The following is a 19,293-nucleotide window of genomic DNA, read 5'->3' on the forward strand; positions in this document are numbered from 1 at the left end:
TTTAGAACGTAGTAATCGAATCGGAAACATTTCTGGGCATCCGAAAACACGTTCTACCCTACAAGAAGTAGAATAGCAAAACGCCATTATTCCAAGTTGTTTTAGCTCTAAAATACCGCACAAATGTAGAACGTTACATGATAAAGCACGGAACAATGTTAAATATTATGAAGAGTTGTAGATCATGATAAGAAAAGCTTGACTTTCTGGAAGGGCAATACGTACAGGTAGAGTGTGGAGGAGCTGAGGCGCCCCGTGGTGTTGGTGGCGTTGTCGTGCGGGCCGGCGGAGTCGAAGCAGAGCTCGCCCAGCTCGGGGTAACAGTGGGCCCACGGCAGCTCCGCGTGGAACGACGCCACAAAGAAGTAGACGGTGAGCGCCATGATGGCGCAGTAGTACGTCAGCAGCAGAGCCGTCGCCAGGAACTGGCCGAATCCCAGACCTGCGGGGCACAGCCGGCAGCGCGCGTCAGAGATCTCCTCTGTCTGAGTCACTTGTATCTACGGGCTTCTAAACAGCTTTTGATGTGGCTAGTGATAAATACAGGGTGTTACAAAAAGGTACGGCCAAACTTTCAGGAAACATTCCTCACACACAAAGAAAGACAATATGTTATGTGGACATGCGTCCGGAAACGCTTACTTTCCATGTTAGAGCTCATTTTATTACTTCTCTTCAAATCACAATAATCATGGAATGCAAACACACAGCAACAGAACGTACCAGCGTGACTTCAAACACTTTGTTACAGGAAATGTTCAAAATGTCCTCCGTTAGCGAGGATACATGCATCCACCCTCCGTCGCATGGAATCCCTGATGTGCTGATGCAGCCCTGGGGAATGGCGTATTGTATCACAGCCGTCCACAATACGAGCACGAAGAGTGTCTACATTTGGTACCGGGGTTGCGTAGACAAGAGCTTTCAAATGCCCACATAAATGAAAGTCAAGAGGGTTGTGGTCAGGAGAGCGCGGAGGCCATGGAATTGGTCCGCCTCTACCAATCCATCGGTCACCGAATCTGTTGTTGAAAAGCGTACGAACACTTCGACTGAAATGTGCAGGAGCTCCATCGTGCATGAACCACATGTTGTGTCGAACTTGAAAAGGCACATATTCTAGCAGCACAGGTAGAGTATCCCGTATGAAATCATGATAACGTGCTCCATTGAGCGTAGGTGGAAGAACATGGGGCCTAATCAAGACATCACCAACAATGCCTGCCCAAACGTTCACAGAAAATCTGTGTTGATGACGTGATTGCACAATTGCGTGCGGCTTCTCGTCAGCCCACAGATGTTGATTGTGAAAATTTACAATTTGATCACGTTGGAATGAAGCCTCATCCGTAAAGAGAACATTTGCACTGAAATGAGGATTGACACATTGTTGGATGAACCATTCGCAGAAGTGTACCCGTGGAGGCCAATCAGCTGCTGATAGTGCCTGCACACACTGTACATGGTACGGAAACAACCGGTTCTCCCGTAGCACTCTCCATACAGTGACGTGGTCAACGTTACGTTGTACGGCAGCAACTTCTCTGACGCTGACATTAGGGATATCGTCAACTGCACGAAGAACTGCATCGTCCATTGCAGGTGTCCTCGGCATTCTAGGTCTTCCCCAGTTGCGAGTCATAGGCTGGAATGTTCCGTGCTCCCTAAGACGCCGATGAATTGCTTCGAACGTCTTCCTGTCGGGACACCTTCGTTCTGGAAATCTGTCTCGATACAAACGTACCGCGCCACGGCCATTGCCCCGTGTTAATCCATACATCAAATGGGCATCTGCCAACTCCGCATTTGTAAACATTGCACTGACTGCAAAACCACGTTCGTGATGAACACTAACCTGTTGATGCTACGTACAGATGTGCTTGATGCTAGTACTGTAGCGCAATGAGTCGCATGTCAACACATGCACCGAAGTCAACATTACCTTCCTTCAATTGGGCCAACTGGCGGTGAATCGAGGAAGTACAGTACATACTGACGAAACTAAAATGAGCTCTAACATGGAAATTAAGCGTTTCCGCACACATGTCCACATAACATCTTTTCTTTATTTGTGTGTGAGGAATGTTTCCTGAAAGTTTGGCCGTACCTTTTTAGTAACACCCTGTATAAGAAAAACTCTCCCCACATGTACTACATCAGATTACTACAGAGGAGGGGCAGGAATTGGTGCCCCTAGAAATCGCAAGGAAATGACTGACGAGAAAAAGAAAAGTGGGGGAATGGGTATTTGCAAGGGTGTTGTGAGTAATATGCAGAGATGTTGGCTAGAGTGTTCACTGATGTTCCAACCGGAATTGTGTAACGCGGCGGGTTAACAGGTTTGAGGAGCTTAGAAGCTATAACGTATTAAATTTACGACCACATAAAAGTTAGAAAAGAATCTAGAGGACTCACACAAAGAAACGGAAAAGGTGTGGCCTAAATGTGCCATCTTAATAAATTGCAGAAAAGAACAGCTTGAGCAATCATACAATTAAAGAAGACGGTTGTTGACAACTGTAAAGTTTACTGTAGGAAATACAACTCGTGCGACTGTCAGAGGAGGAATAAGGGTTCGGAGACAAGGATGCCAGATGGGCATGAGACACCGAAGGACGCAGTGAACTTGTGTGGACGACGGCACAACGGAAGAAGGCATCTGCTGAGTGCTCACGTGGGCAGCAGTTGCTTTCTGACTACTGAAATCCCATGAAAATAAGACAAGCGGTGCTGATCAAACCATTCAACTAGAATTAAAAGGAGGTACAGATTACGTAATTCTACACTAAACGTAATTACAGGGTGTTTCAAAAATGACCGGTATATTTGAAACGGCAATAAAAACTAAACGAGCAGCGATAGAAATACACCGTTTGTTGCAATATGCTTGGGACAACAGTACATTTTCAGGCAGACAAACTTTCGAAATTACAGTAGTTACAATTTTCAACAACAGATGGCGCTGCGGTCTGGAAAACTCTATAGTACGATATTTTCCACAAATCCACCATGCGTAGCAATAATATGGCGTAGTCTCTGAATGAAATTACCCGAAACCTTTGACAACGTGTCTGGCGGAATGGCTTCACACGCAGATGAGATGTACTGCTTCAGCTGTTCAATTGTTTCTGGATTCTGGCGGCACACCTGGTCTTTCAAGTGTCCCCACAGAAAGAAGTCACAGGGGTTCATGTCTGGCGAATAGGGAGGCCAATCCACGCCGCCTCCTGTATGTTTCGGATAGCCCAAAGCAATCACACGATCATCGAAATATTCATTCAGGAAATTAAAGACGTCGGCCGTGCGATGTGGCCGGGCACCATCTTGCATAAACCACGAGGTGTTCGCAGTGTCGTCTAAGGCAGTTTGTACCGCCACAAATTCACGAAGAATGTCCAGATAGCGTGATGCAGTAATCGTTTCGGATCTGAAAAATGGGCCAATGATTCCTTTGGAAGACATGGCGGCCCAGACCAGTACTTTTTGAGGATGCAGGGACGATGAGACTGCAGCATGGGGCTTTTCGGTTCCCCATATGCGCTAATTCTGTTTATTGACGAAGCCGTCCAGGTAAAAATAAGCTTCGTCAGTAAACCAAATGCTGCCCACATGCATATCGCCGTCATCAATCCTGTGCACTATATTGTTAGCGAATGTCTCTCGTGCAGCAATGGTAGCGGCGCTGAGGGGTTGCCGCGTTTGAATTTTGTATGGATAGAGGTGTAAACTCTGGCGCATGAGACGATACGTGGACGTTGGCGTCATTTGGACCGCAGCTGCAACACGGCGAACGGAAACCCGAGGCCGCTGTTGGATCACCTGCTGCACTAGCTGCGCGTTGCCCTCTGTGGTTGCCGTACGCGGTCGCCCTACCTTTCCAGCACGTTCATCCGTCACGCTCCCAGTCCGTTGAAATTTTTCAAACAGATCCTTTATTGTATCGCTTTTCGGTCCTTTGGTTACATTAAACCTCCGTTGAAAACATCGTCTTGTTGCAACAACACTGTGTTCTAGGCGGTGGAATTCCAACACCAGAAAAATCCTCTGTTCTAAGGAATAAACCATGTTGTCTAAAGCACACTTGCACGTTGTGAATAGCACACGCTTACAGCAAAAAGACGACGTACAGAATGGCGCACCCACAGACTGCGTTGTCTTCTATATCTTTCACATCACTTGCAGCGCCATCTGTTGTTGAAAATTGTAACTACTGTAATTTCGAAAGTTTGTCCGCCTGAAAATGTACTGTTGTCCCAAGCATATTGCAACAAACGGTGTATTTCTATCGCTGCTCGTTTAGTTTTTATTGCCGTTTCAAATATACCGGTCATTTTTGAAACACCCTGTATATTCAGCAGCCAAGATATCGAAGACCACATACAATTGCAGTAATTACGTAGTACTCGTATAGATAACAAAAGGCAACAGAAACATAAGATTTGCTTTGCGCTTAGAGCTGTATCTGCTTGCGTTAATTGATGTCTAAACAAAATGTAAAATATTTTTACTAAAATGTATTTAAGGAAATTTTCTAAGGTAATGGGAGAAAGACAAAATACAATGTTTTTCATACGTTATGGAAGTTTAAAGAAGCAGAAACACAAAGCAGCTGGCAAGAAGGTGGAACATGTTTTCCTGCACAAGTACTGCAAGATCTATTACAACGTGATTCAACTGCAACATTTTATCAGTTTTTTCCTCTTTTAAAAAAACAGAATAAATTGCATGTAAGGTACTATGGAATCTGTAGTTAGGATGTCAACGAAAGAGTTGCGAGTTCTTGTATCACTATTTGTGTTAAGTATCCATTTGAGGACAACTGCCGCTTTGTATTTAGACAGAGAGGTACTCTTATTACACTACTCTTGATAAGAAGTGCAATAAAGGCCGGAAGCCACGCTATCTGTGAGGAATTGATAACAGAACAGAACAGAACAGAGCCCCCACCCGTCCCCGCCGGTTTCTTGCTTTCCTGTCTGGATCCTGCTCTTCGGCACTAATTCAGACGACTGTGACTCATTTCATGTGTGTTCGTGAGACATGCTGAAATACTGATGGAATGCTCCCATTCTTTCCTCAGCATTGTTGGTTAAGCGTATACCTGTGGCGTTTGGATAACTGTGATAAGTGTCTGATCAGTGTGTAAGTAGCCTGTTTCAATGTTGTGTCAATATCGCTGACAGCGCTCTGCGTCCTCGAGAAGAGATTCTGCTGCTGGACGGACTAGCAGTTAGCGACTGGATAGAGAAGTGTATGGACACGTTTTTCTTAGTGGTAGGACATGCATTATAAAGTGAGACGCAAGGAAATATAAAATGAGGATGGATGTTGTTGGTAATGTTTGGGTTATGCACTTATTGACAACTATATAATTTTTAGAACTAGATGTCACATGGATAAGATAACCTTTTCTAAATACATTGTTTGCTCTTCAACAAAATCTTTTGCTAACCATATGTCTCCTAGTAATTAAAGACTATAGCAGTTAGAATCTTTTTATTTAGCTGGCTGTAGTTGCTGCTTGCTGTAATTACTGTAGTTCATGTTATGAAAATTTTCCGTGAGGTAAGTGACTTATATGAAAAAAATGGGGTTCGTGATTGATATGAGTTTAGGCAATTAACAGAGTGGGAGGTAGTTTCATATTTCTTTAATTTCATATTTTTTTGATTTTTATTACTGATACGATTTCTTGCAATTCAGGGCCATTCTTTTGTGTCAATTACTGGAAGTTATGTTGTCATTGTATAGCAGTCAGATTGCGTTGGGTTTGTGTATTGTGGGTAATAAATAAATAGGTTAAGCTTGAGTTGTCTTTACAATGAAATGAAAACCCTTAGCTGCTTACAGTGCTTCATAAAAGGCGCTGAAGCTGGCCGGGGTGGCCGAGCGGTTCTAGGCGCTACAGTCTGTAACCGCGCGTCCGTTACGGTCGTAGGTTCGAATCCTGCCTCGGGCATGGATGTGTGTGATGCCCTTAGGTTAGTTAGGTTTAAGTAGTTCTAAGTTCTAGCGGACTGATGACCTCAGAAGTTAAGTCCCATAGTGCTCAGAGCCATTTGAACCATTTTTAAAAGGCGCTGAAACTACAACAGCGCTTCGACAGCCTGAAAGTCACACACATCAGCACAGGAAACGTTACCCTATGAAGCAGGCATTAACAGCGCGACAACATTACCGTTCGAGGGATTTAACTAATTGGACCACATAATGGACATAAAAACAATATTTTCTGAAGTCACTAGAAGCAAAAATAGCAGCTTCTACAGACAGTGTCACGGAATTAAAGACTTCACACGTTACTTAAATGACAGATTAATCCAAGGTTACCTCGAAATGAGCATGCAGATCCGTCCCTTATGCGTGGAATGCCTTATCGTTTTAACTGTTGAAGCTCGACACACATCTGAACTCTTCAAAAGGTTTCGATTTGTTGGTGCTGCCTTTGTCTGAGTCCACAGAATATCAGTGCTGACCGAATGAGAGTACTAGTGGTGCATTAGGCAGGTAGCATCAGATGTGGAGCTTCGGCAAACCGGGAAATAGGTTGATTAGTTTTTTTTTTTTAGGGGGGGGGGGGCGTACGGGGGTATGGGTGGAGCCGGTAAAAGGGGGGGCGGGTGGAGCGCGAGGGGGTCAATCAATCTTCTGACTGGTTTGAGTTATTTGTTGGATATTTTCCAGTACTTGTTCTCTACAGGTTTTACGCTCTACAGCTCCCTCTACTGCCTTTGAAGTTATTCCCTAATGGTTTAACATATGCCTTGTCATCCCGTCCCTTCTGCCTGCCGATGTTTCCCACATGCACTCTCCTCACCGATTCTGCGGAGAACCTTCCACTTTCTTAACTTCCTTTCGCATCTAAAATGCTTCGATTCTCTTCTCTTCCGTTTTCCGCACGATGCATGATTCAGTTCCATGCAATACTATGTTCTAAACGAATATTGTTAGAAATTTTTCTTTCAAAATAAAGCCGATGCTCTTTCGGACAGGAATCCCCTCTTTGCCTATACTAGTCTACTTCCCATGTTCTCTGTGAGTCGTCCGTTTTGTGTTATTTTGCTTCCAAAACAGCAGAAGTCCTTCACTTCGTTTACTTCTTAGTGTCCCATTTTTATCGCTAGTTTCACTTCTGTTACTATTCATTAATTTTAACTTTTATTGGTTTATTCCCATTCCATAATATGTCCTCATTAGACTGTTCTTTCTTCTTCACTTTCACTGAGGTGTGGCAACGTCTTCAGCGAATCTTATCAGTGATATACTTTCACCGCTAATTTTAATCCAACTTCAAAACATTCTACTTATTTACTTCTTTGAGTCTTCGACGTACACATTGAATAATAGAGGAAGAAGTCTGCATCCATAGTTACGCCTTTTTTAAATCTGGATACTCTTCCATTCATATTTTTTCCTCACTGTCCTTGTGCATAAAATGCATTACCTGCCTTTCGCTATAAATTATACCGACAAGGTGCGTCTGAAAAGCTCGGAGAATCGTCACAGAAAATAAAGGAGACAAGAGTTACAAACAAAATACCTTTACCGGCCTTCAAAGTAATCATCATTAGCTACAGTTCACTTCTGACAACGGTTGTAAAGCTGTTGGAAAATTTCAACAAACACTTCTTTTTGGATATTCGCAACGACTATGAAGCATAAGCCTTTCAAAGCCAGTTTAAGGCGGGGAAACAGAAAGAAGACTGCTGATGTCAAATCTGGCGAACGAGTACACCCTTGCGTTGGGCGAGAAAGTTGAACATGCGGATCGCCGTTTGTGGATGGGCGTTGTCGTGGGGGAAACACCACTGACTACTCCCGTACAGTTCTGACTGAACCCGCTGGATGAGTTGCAGCAGCCGCTTCAAAACTCCTTCGTAAACTTCCGCTGTGGCAGTTTGACCCTCAGCTATAAATTCATGATGGATCGGGTCCTTGCCGTAGAAAAAGGCGATCAACGTCGTCTTAATCTTGGATTTTGTGAGCCGACTATTTGCAAGAGGCGAGGAAGACGATGACTGTCACTTGATCTCCGGATTGTGTTGGTAGCACCAGGTCTCATCTCCCGTATGATAATTTCCAATAGATGAGGATTCAGGTCAGACATGTCGATGAAATATCCCGAAGGTTCCATGCGAGTTTGCTTCTGCTTGTCTGTCAGCGTGTGCGGTACAAACAAGGCACAAATATTGCTCCTTTTTCAAATGTTCGTAAGCAATAGTGTTTACAATGTCATTACTTATCTTCAACTCTTCTGCTATCATTCTCATAAACAGCTGTCGATCAGCCGCAAGCATTCAATTCAAGCGTTCGATGTTGTCTTGGATTGTGTTTATCGACAATCGACCCGAGCGCGGCCCATCCTTGACACCCTTCCTTTCCGGCTCTAAGGAGTTTAAACCAATTAACATCACACTTTTTACTCGCTGCTGTAACGCCATACACTTGCACTAACATTTCAAAAACCTCCTTCCCCGTTTCCCATAACTTGAAGCAAGACATCTTAACGCGTTGTTCTAGTTTACGCTCCACTTTGTAATGGCAAGAATTCTCACAATGACTCTGCAAATCAACGGTGGTCACATCGTGCACCACTGCTTCACTTCGGTGAATAATTGCACGATAGGGAACGCTTTATGCCATGTCCCTCAATGTATGTGCGCCTGTGTCTCATCCAAACCGTCGCAGTTTTTGACGTATGGGACATTTTCGAACACTTCGCTTAGGTCGACAGATCCTAAGAACGTGTCTTTATTTATCTTATATTTTGATTCCATTATCAAGCTTAACGTCGGAACCACTCCTCTGGTGATTTAACAAACCCTCAACTTTTTTCTCCATTCTTCCGTTCATTATTTTTGTCAGTAATTTGGAAGCATGAGACGTTAAGCCGATTGCGCAATAGTCCTATATGTGCCTCTGCTATTTTCGGGATTTTGTGCACTACATGTGTCCGGAAGATTGAAGGAATGTCCCCAGTCATATAGAATCTAAAAACTAACTTGATAGTTATTTAGCTGCCGAAGCAAGTCTTTCAAACCTCTGTTAAACACTTACTGGATCCCCTATGTCATCCATATCGACTCCCATTTCTTTTTCTATCACATCAAAAAGTTCCCTACTCTTTTAGATGCATTCTATGTACTCTTTCCGTCTACCCGCTCTCTGCTCTTCATTTAACAGTGGAATACCTCAATGCGCTTCTACTTGTAATTTTTCATCGAAGGTTGTTTTGACCTTTCTGTACACTCAATCATTCCTTCCAACGACGATTTCTTCACAGTTTTCCTTCAGTCATTTCGCCTAGGTTCTTCGCATTTCCTCACTATTTTATTTCCAAGCTGTGCTCCTGTACTTTCCTGAACATTTTTATACTTCCTTCTCTCTTCAATCATCGGAAGTATTTCTTCTGTTACCCAGCGTTTCTTCTCCTTTCCTTTGTTAAATACTGGAATGTTTCTGGATCGGCGGCCGAATTTTGTCTAATCCAATACGGTGCCAGAACTGTATCCACCATAAAATGATTCATTCCTTTGTAACTTGCTCGAGCTAACAGTTCCTGTTACAGATGTTAACGCTACAGATGATATTGTCAGGCCAGAACATCAGAATGTTATTCTTCTAAAAAGAGACGAAACTGTATTTAGTGAATATGGATGAGTAACCATTATCTATGTTTTCATACGTTTTCTGCTGCGATGTTAGAGGACAGAAATAATTACAAGCACATCGTGCCATTTGCTTGACCGCTGTATTTCAAAGCACTTTTTTCCAATAGGGTGCACTGTCGACCCCCGTTATAATGACCGGGTTGTTAGTATCCAAAAGCATTCTGTTTGCAACACACATTGCCGTTAGACGAACTGATGTGACAACAAAAATCTAGTGTCTATGGATGTGCAAGGTGAAGTTGTCATCAAGCTTTTGGTCGTATTGAGGATGATGCGGCCTTGCTTCTTCTGGCGTTTGAACCGATCTACCCATCCGGTTATAGCATATCTACAGTTTAATTTTGATCCAGAACCACGTTGCAGCTTTGCATTTTTTCATTGTTAGAGGTGGAAGAACCGATGAGTGACAGAAAATATCGTAAGACTGACTCTATACCTTTGGTTCTGCAATGTGGCATTTATGCATTGAGCTACGGATATGGGGAGCCAAAGCATCCACAGCAGTTCTGGGTGCGTGGCGCAGGATTCACAGAGCAAACGCAGGCAACCAGTTTGTCCCATAGACTATCAAAATAGAAATTCGTGCGCCGGCCGTTGTGGCTGAGCTGTTCTAGGCGCTTCAGTCTGGAACCGCGATGCTGCTACGGCCGCAGGTTCGAATTCTGCCTCGGGCATGGATGTGTGTGATGTCCTTAGGTTGGTTAGGTTTAAGTAGTTCTAAGTCTAGGGGACTGATGATCTCAGATGTTGAGTCCCATAGTGCTCAGAGCCATTTGAACCATTTTGGAAATTCGTGGGAAGGTCTTATGGGACCAAACTGCTGAGGTCATCGATACCTAAGCTTACGCACTACTTAATCTAATTTAAACTAACTTATGCTATGGACGACTCAAACCCACGAGGGGGGGGGGGGGGGGAGCTGCGTGGACCGTGACAAGGCACCTAAGACCGTGCGGCTACTTCGCGCGGCCATAGACGATTAATCTTGTGAAAATTCTGAATATTAGTGGACAAGTGTTTAGAGGTCTTAATTATATTCTTCAGGCCATTTCTAACAGTATAGTAAGTTACATCATCTTGCTTAAAGACCTCAAACCTCCTTAGGGAAGACCTTTGCAATGTAAACGTGAACGTGATATTTAGGATGGAAATCAATGAAGAGTGATGTATTTATACCCACTGCCCTATAAAACGGAACGAAACGATTCTCGATGCCATACCGCCGTCTCCAGCGCCTTGTGCTCTTCCCTCAACGGTTGCATAGTGTCTTGCGATGGTTCTCGCTGTACGTACATGCTAGCTCCCTCCGAGCTAAGAAGAAAACCACATGAGTCACCAGCTGTGACTGACTGTTGCCTGCGAGCAACAATCTAGTTTCGATACAGCAGAGAAAATTCAAATCCTTTCGTTGGTACATTGCCTTTAACACGTGTACTGATATCATACGTCGGTTTGGAGTCTCAATAGATAACACGGGCCGCGCGGGATTAGCCAAGCGGTCTGGGGCGCTGCAGTCATGAACTGTGCGGCTGGTCCCGGCGGAGGTTCGAGTCCTCCCTCGGGCATGGGTGTGTGTGTTTGTCCTTAGGATAATTTAGATTAAGTAGTGTGTAAGCTTAGGGACTGATGACCTTAGCAGTTAAGTCCCACAAGATTTCACACACATTTGAACATTTGATAACACGGCTTGCTGAACTATTACAGTAGTCAGTATTTTTGCTGTCGTTCTAACTTTATGTGGAAAGTAATGTGTTTCTCTGTAGCAGGTCGCCTGGTTTTCGCGAAGGATCGTTGTCGTTCGTGTTGAACACCCCAGTACAGTGTTTTGAGCTTCACAGTACCCGCTACGGATATGCAGTTAATGGCGCCGTTAATCCGTCCTGATACACATTCATCGTAGAGACACGTACACGGTTCACGAACTTTGTCTGGACCTGGAAGATGATGATAAACACTTATTGCCGCTCGGGTAAATCATCTCCTTCACGGAAGGTACCAGTGTGAGGAATGCATGACACGATTTATCAGACTTATACACCTGCGTCGCTATACTCTTTGAGACAAGTGTCGTAGATGTCACGCGACTTCTTCTAGTGCGAATCACATACATCTTCAATGACAAATACTTAGTGAAGTTGTAAAGACGTATTGTACACTTCCTCTATAAAAAGCACTACCTCTCGATCTACAACGTTCAAGTCAGGCATTGCAACTTTCAGGCATATGGTGTAATAGATCTGCAGTTTCCATCGTGTATTTGTGTCGTAATTAGTCAGAGGCGGAAAGTATATACGATGTAGAGCACATACGATGTAGAGCACGAATGGCAACACGCTACTTTATCTCGTGCATGGCAGCAAGCTGTTCATCGTAGGAATATGAAGTATTTCATTTAACTGGACTGTATTAATACTGAATCGTTTTTAAAGTAATTAGGAATACCATTATTATTTTGCTTCTGTTGTGAGCCTCAATTGTTTTAAATTCATTTAAAAAGATGAAAATGCTTTGTTCCATAAATTAGCATTTGTGTACTGGATTACTAAGCTGGTCCCTGGCACGAATCCGCCCTCCAGATTAGTGTCGACGTCCGGTGTGCCGGGGAGTGTATGGATGGTTTTTAGGCTGTTTCCATCTGCCTCGGCGAATGCGGGCTGGTTCCCCTTATTCCGCCTCAGTTACAGTATGTCGGCGATTGCTGCGCAAACACTAAACACTTTCTCCACGTACGCCTACATCATCATGACTCTCGTCTGGTGTGAGACGTTCCCGGGGGGAGGGAGGGGGTCCACTGGCGGCAGAAACCGTTTAATAACCCTGGGTTCGGTGTGGAGCGGCGGAGCGGTGAGTGTACTGCTGTAGCCAATACAACAATACAAGGGAGTACTTAAAAAGAAATTCAAACACACTCATACTACTACACATAAGAAATGCGACCGTCCAAGGCAAATTTATGAGAAAAGTAGCTCTGCAAGTTAGGGATACAGAGAAAAAGCCATTACAGAGCTTCTTCAGTTGCAAAGATATCAAATGAACGAAAAATGACAGCTCACTGAAGAACTGCCAGATTTGGAAAAAAATATAGGCAATTGTGTTTCAACGAGCAATATAAACTCAAATAGCAGCCGCAAGCAGACAGATAACACGCCAGTTCAGAATAAGGTTAACTTCTGCAAATACCAGCGTAGGTACGCGTTCTGAAAAGTAAGGCTTCTGAATTTTTTATGTGAAAACTCTTAAGGCTTTTTAAATAAAGCAAACTTTATTAACGTTTTACATCTTTATTCTTCATGTCTATATATTTATTTCTAAAAATAGTCACCCTGACGACGAACACATTTCTCCCAACGAGAGACCAGTTTGTTGATAAGGTCACTCTCGAATGTTTGACTTTTTTGACGGAGCCACAAACCCACCTCTGCTTGCAGCGCTTCATCACGATCAAAGTATAGTTCTTGGAGGCCTTCTTTAAGTTTTGGTAACTGATGAAACTGGGATGGGACAAAGTCAGGACTGCACGGAAGATGATCGACGACGGTGAAAACAAGGCGTCTAATTGTTGCACTCGAGTACGGTGTGACATTATCATTATGAAAGACGGGGTGGTACATGTGTGGACGAACTCTTCTAATTCGCAACTGGATTACAACACGCTGTTTCTCATGTAGCGACATAGTTAGGTTACACAACGCCATGCTAGTCGCGTGTGGTAGCCGTACAGTCTCGGAGGCCTTGTCACGGTTCGCGCGGCTGCCCCCGTCGGAGGTTCGAGTCTTAGGTCGGGCATGGGTGTATGTGTGTTGTCTTTAGCATAAGTTAGTTTAAATTAGATAACGTAAAGTGTAAGCCTTGGGACCGATGACCTCAGCAGTTTGGTCCCATAGGAACTTACCACAAAATTTCCAAAACGCCATGCTACAGGCTACAGTTCTGCCCTCTGGCGGCAGAGGATTGCACATCGCGTCATCGAAGCGGGAAAGTCGACCGAGTATTACGCAGACATCAGTCGATATTCAGAACAGAATAAAAAATACGGAGGCATAACTTTTCAACATGCTCTCGTGTATTTTCATGCTTAATGCTTCTCGTTGTTGCCCCCTTTCGTCTACGACATTCTTCACATACATTTCTGGATTTTAGGAGTAGATACAGAATCGAGCTCTTCATTATCAGTTGTTCCCTTCAGAACTAAGTTATAGACTTTCATTATTATCGCCCTGGCCTTGACTGGCACTATTTTGTAAAAGACCTAATTTGTTTTACGAACACTTCGATTTTTTATGGGAAAAATTCGCTATCTAATTACAGCGTAAAAATCTCTAAATTTCTTAATCTCTTCAGAGATCTGAAATTTGAGCAGTGTTTGGAGGCTTTTAGTTAGCTGTTTTTTTGTAGACAATAAACCAGATGGAGCCAACAGAAAATTCTTTAATTACAGGTAAAGTTAGTCCCGTCCCCTTTTCATTTAAAACATATACGCAACGAACTGTCTCCATGTTTCCGCAAGCCTGAAATCGCGCATTGGCTTTGGAACGCTGTCGCCGCTGCTTACCGGTGAGCGCTGGTGCCATGTTCCACACCTTGATAGGGCCGTAGCTAGAGAACTGTCCCATGGCCATCTCCATGTAGTAGAGAGGTTTGCCGATGACAAGCAGCACGATGATGTAGGGGATGAGGAAGGCGCCGCCGCCGTTCTTGTAGGCTGTGTACGGGAAGCGCCACACGTTTCCCAGGCCGACGGACATGGCGATGCACGACATCAGGAACTCTACGCCATTGGACCACTGAGCGCGCTCCGATTCGTCGCCCTCTGTGGTCTCAGGTCCGGTCACCGGAGGCTAGAATGATAGAACCATAAAATTTTGTTTTCTACCAAGTCTCCTAAGAGCATAAACAGTTGATGCACTGTAACTTACATGGGAGCAATAGGTTCTTCCCGCCTTGGACGCTAATCGGAGCGAGTCGGTGTCGAAGTCACTGTCTTTACTCCTATTAACTAACGTAAGTAGCGTAAGGCATATCAGCAGTTCCTAAACGACTCGTGGATCACTTAAAATGTGCGATAACGCTGCTCTTTGTCAACTATGTGGACGTCATTGACAAACAACCGAAAAAGAAATATCCTCTCAAGGGTAATTATGAATACACTACTGGCCATTAAAATTATTACACCACGAAGATGACGTGCTACAGACGCGAAATTTAACCGATAGGAAGAAGATGCTGTGATACGCAAATGATTAGCTTTTCAGAGCAAGGTTGGCGCCGGTGGCGACACCTACAACGTGCTGACATGAGGAAAGTTTCCAACCGATTTCTCATACACGAACAGCAGTTGGCCGGCGTTGCCTGGTGAAACGTTGTTGTGATGACACGTGTAAGGAGGAGAAATGCGTACCATCACGTTTCCGACTTTGATAAAGGTCGATTGGTTCAAATAGCTCTGAGCACTATGGGACTTAACGTCTATGGTCATCAGTCCCCTAGAAGTTAGAACTACTTAAACTTAACTAACCAAAGGACGTCACACAACACCCTGTCATCACGAGGCAGAGAAAATCCCTGACCCCGCTGGGAATCGAACCCGGGAACCCGGGCGCGTGAAGCGAGAACGCTACCACACGACCGATAAAGGTCGGATTGTAGCCTATCGCGATTGCGGTTTATCGTAATGCGACATTGCTGCTCGCGTTGGTCGATATCCAAGGACTGTTAGCAGAATATGGAATCGGTGGATTCAGGAGGGTAATACGGAACGCCGGCCGGAGGGGCCGAGCGGTTAAAGGCGCTACAGTCTGGAACCGCACGACCGCTACGGTCGCAGGTTCGAATCCTGCCTCGGGCATGGATGTGTGGGATGTCCTTAGGTTAGTTAGGTTTAAGTAGTTCTAAGTTATAGGGGACTTATGACCACAGCAGTTGAGTCCCATAGTGCTCAGAGCCATTTGAACCATTTAATACGGAACGCCGTGCTGGATCCCGACGGCCTCGTATCACTAGCAGTCGAGATGACAGGCATCTTATCCGCATTGCTGTAACGGATCGTGCAGCCACGTCTCGAGCCCTGAGTCAACACATGGGGACGTTTGCAAGACAACAACCATCTGCACGAACAGTTCGACGACGTTTGCAGCAGCATGGACTATCAAGTCGGAGACCATGGCTGCGGTTACCCTTGACGCTGCATCACAGACAGGAGCGCCTGCGATGGTGTACTCAACGGCGAACCTGGGTGCGCGAACGGCAAAACGTCATTTTTTCGGATCAATCCAGGTTCTGTTTACAGCGTCATGATGGTCGCATCCGTGTTTGGCGACATCGCGGTGAACGCACATTAGAAGCGTGTATTCGTTATCGCCATACTGGCGTATCACCCGGCGTGATGCTATGGGGTGCCATTGGTTACACGTCTCGGTCACCTCTAGTTCGCATTGACGTCACTTTGAGCAGTGGACGTTACATTTCAGATCTGTTAAGACCCCTGCGAAACCCTACATTTCAGCAGGATAATGCACGGCCGCATGTTGCAGGTGCTATAAGAGCTTTTCTAGATACAGAAAATGTTCGACTGCTGCCCTGGCCAGCACATTCTCCAGATCTCTCACCAACTGAAAACGTCTGGTCAATGGCTCGTCACAATAAGCCAGTCATTACTCTTGATGAACAGTGGTATCGTGTTGCATGGGCAGCTGTACCTGTACACGCCATCGAAGCTCTGTTTGACTGAATGCCCAGGCGTACCAAGGCCGTTATTACGGCCAGAGGTGGTTGTTCTTCCTCTGGATCTATGCACCTAAATTGCGTGAAAATGTAATCACATGTCAGTTCTAGTATAATATATTTCTCCAATGATTACCCGTTTATCATCTGCATTTCTTCGTGGTGTAGCAATTTTAATGGCCAGTAGTGTGCCATAACTAACCACATTTTTACATGATAAAATTACTCACGGATACGTCTTTCGAAAGTACGCTTGATCAAAAGACCGATAACCTATTTCATATCGTGATGGAGAAAAATTGTTTTTGCTAAGTATTCTTACGAGCGCGCTATGCTTTCTACTAACCTCAATCCTGTTGCTATAACAGTTGCATTTCGTTTGTCATATGACATTAACTTTCGTATTAATTTACTTAATGAATCCCGATGTACTTAACTACGCAACGAAGTAGCTAACGCCATATATACGCAGGGTGTTCAAAAAGACTGTCGAATACTTTCAGAGGAAGTAGTACTCATCGATACAAGAAAAATAAGTCTATTAAACATGGGTCCAGAAATGCATACTTTCTGCGATAAACACGTGTTTACAGGAGGTGTTCAGTGTAGCGTCCATTCATGACAATGCATGTCTCTGCCCTCCAGTCTAAGGAATGACACACCCTTTGAAGTATGCCTAGTTGTTGTTGTACCTGCTGGCACGCATTGAAGATGCGACCCTGTAGTGTCCGCACAGAGTTGACTGGCGTGGCGTAGACCAATTCTTTCAAGTGTCGTCATAACCAAAAGTCTAGGGATTGAGGTCTGGGGGACGAGCGGCCCCACCACCCGCCACCCCGACCAATCCAACGGTCCTGGAATGTCTGTGTCAGATGTTCGCGCACATTTTGACGAAAATGTGCTGCAGTCCCATCATGCACGAACCACATTCGTATTCGATGCTGCAATGGGACAGCCTCCAGCAAGATAGGCAATACAGTAATGAGGAAGTCCAGATACAGCGCTCCAGTTAACCTTTGCGGTAGCACATATGTCCCTATTAATCTATCGCCAATACGCTTGCCCGTACCTTGACTGATAATCGGTGTTGATGGCCTCTTTCCTCAATTGCCTGGGGATTTACATCTGCCCATACATGCTGATAATCGAAATTCACAACACCATTTCTTGTGAACCGTGGCTATCGGTAAATAAAATCTTGGATGTTAACAGTGGATCTGCGGCACTCTTCTGCAACAGCCCTTGACAGAACCACGGTCTGCCACCGTGATCCGGTGGCCTTAGGGCCTGAACCTGGTGTAAATGATATGGGTACAACAATTGTTCATGAAGTACTCCCCAGATAAGAGAGTGAGACACGCCATCTGGTGTTGCTAATCGTCGCGCACTGGTCCCAGGGGTTTCTCCCACCGAACATAGCACACGGTCCTCCATGTCAGGTGTGCGGACTGTGGGCCCTTCCACTGTTAGTCTTTCGAAGTGCAAGGGTACCTGTGTCCCTCAGGCGCTGGAAAAGTCTGCCGAACAGCTTATCTGAGGGCACTCTGCGCGGTGGATATTTTTCAGAGTAGAGGGCATGGGTTCGCAGGCTACGTCCATTTGCTAAACCATAGCCGAGTACCACATCCACCATTCCACGTCTCGAGTAATAGACTGCCATTGCTAACAAGTGGTAGAAGAGAGAAAATGTAAATGTACTGCACCATTTGTAGCAGAGAGCAGCAACAGTAAACACATAAAGTGAATCTGCGTTTGAAGAAGGTAAAACACCGTGATACGTACCCAGGGTTGGTACCTTACAGTAACGCACACAAACACAACGAAAACTAAGGTAGCCTACAACACGACTCTAACCACACTGCTGACTGCAGACCACATAATGTTAGACATCATAGTATCCTACCGACAAAAATGGTTCAAATGGCTCTGAGCACTATGGGACTTAACATCTGAGGTCATCAGTCCCCTAGAACTTAGAACTAGTTAAACCTAACTAACGCAAGGACATCACACACATCCATGCCCAAGCCAGGATTCGAACCTGCGACCGTAGCGTATCCTGCCGACACATTTGACGGAGTGCCAAAGCAACGACTGTGTTAATATCCGCAACCAAGCGTCACGCAGCCCTTCCTATAAACAAGTGTTTGTTTATTGGACTTATTTTTCTTGTTCCGATGAGTACTGTCACCTCTCAAAATATTTGACACATTTTTTTAAACCCTTTATATACGGGTTGTCTCTCCTAAGAGTCGTCAGGCGCATTTTCGTCAGTGTTTCGTAAGATATTTCCAATTTCATTTTCGCAATGTTTAGCTGGAGTCAGCCCAAACAAGTGTTGTTCATCAAGTCTGTCATGCGACGTCCAGTGAGGACAGGAAGTGCCGGTATGTTTCCAGCTGTGAGTAAAATGATTTTTAAAGTGGAATTTTACGTGTGCATTCGATCGATCGGTCCCAAATCAGTCTGGTGCAATACTCGTTTTCCCGATACGTATCAAAAATTGAACCCAGATTCACGTCTACATCTACATCCATACTCCGCAAGCCATCTGACGGTGTGTGGCGGAGGGTACCTTGGGTACCCCTATCGGTTCTCCTTTCTATTCCAGTCTCGTATTGTTCGTGAAAAGAAATATTGTCGGTATGCCTCTTTGTGGGCTCTAATCTCTCTGATTTTATCCTCATGGTCTCTTCGCGAGATATACGTAGGAGGCAACAATATACTACTAGACTCCTCTGTGAAGGTATGTTCTCGAAACTTCGACAAAAGCCTATACCGAACTACTGTGCGTCTCACTTGCAGAGTCTTGCGCTGGAGTTTATTTATCATCTCCGTAACGCTTTCGCGATTACTAAATGAACCTGTAACGAAGCGCGCTGCTCTACGCTGGATCTTCTCT

At 44.7% G+C, this 19,293-nt stretch overlaps 1 protein-coding gene across 2 annotated transcripts in view; it reads right to left on the reverse strand.

The window, feature by feature from the left end:
• LOC124776632 (sodium-dependent nutrient amino acid transporter 1-like) overlaps positions 1-19,293 on the reverse strand; it is a 216,120-nt gene that overhangs the window by 67,939 nt on the left and 128,888 nt on the right. For both annotated transcript variants that reach the window (XM_047251720.1, XM_047251719.1), the window contains exons 4-5: positions 14,224-14,509; positions 226-442 (exon numbers count right to left, since the gene is read on the reverse strand). In XM_047251720.1, coding sequence (XP_047107676.1) covers positions 226-442; positions 14,224-14,509 — 503 coding nt within the window. The remainder of the gene's footprint in view (positions 1-225; positions 443-14,223; positions 14,510-19,293) is intronic.

This window comes from Schistocerca piceifrons, chromosome 2 (genome assembly GCF_021461385.2).
Source record: "Schistocerca piceifrons isolate TAMUIC-IGC-003096 chromosome 2, iqSchPice1.1, whole genome shotgun sequence".
Lineage (NCBI taxonomy): Eukaryota > Metazoa > Arthropoda > Insecta > Orthoptera > Acrididae > Schistocerca > Schistocerca piceifrons.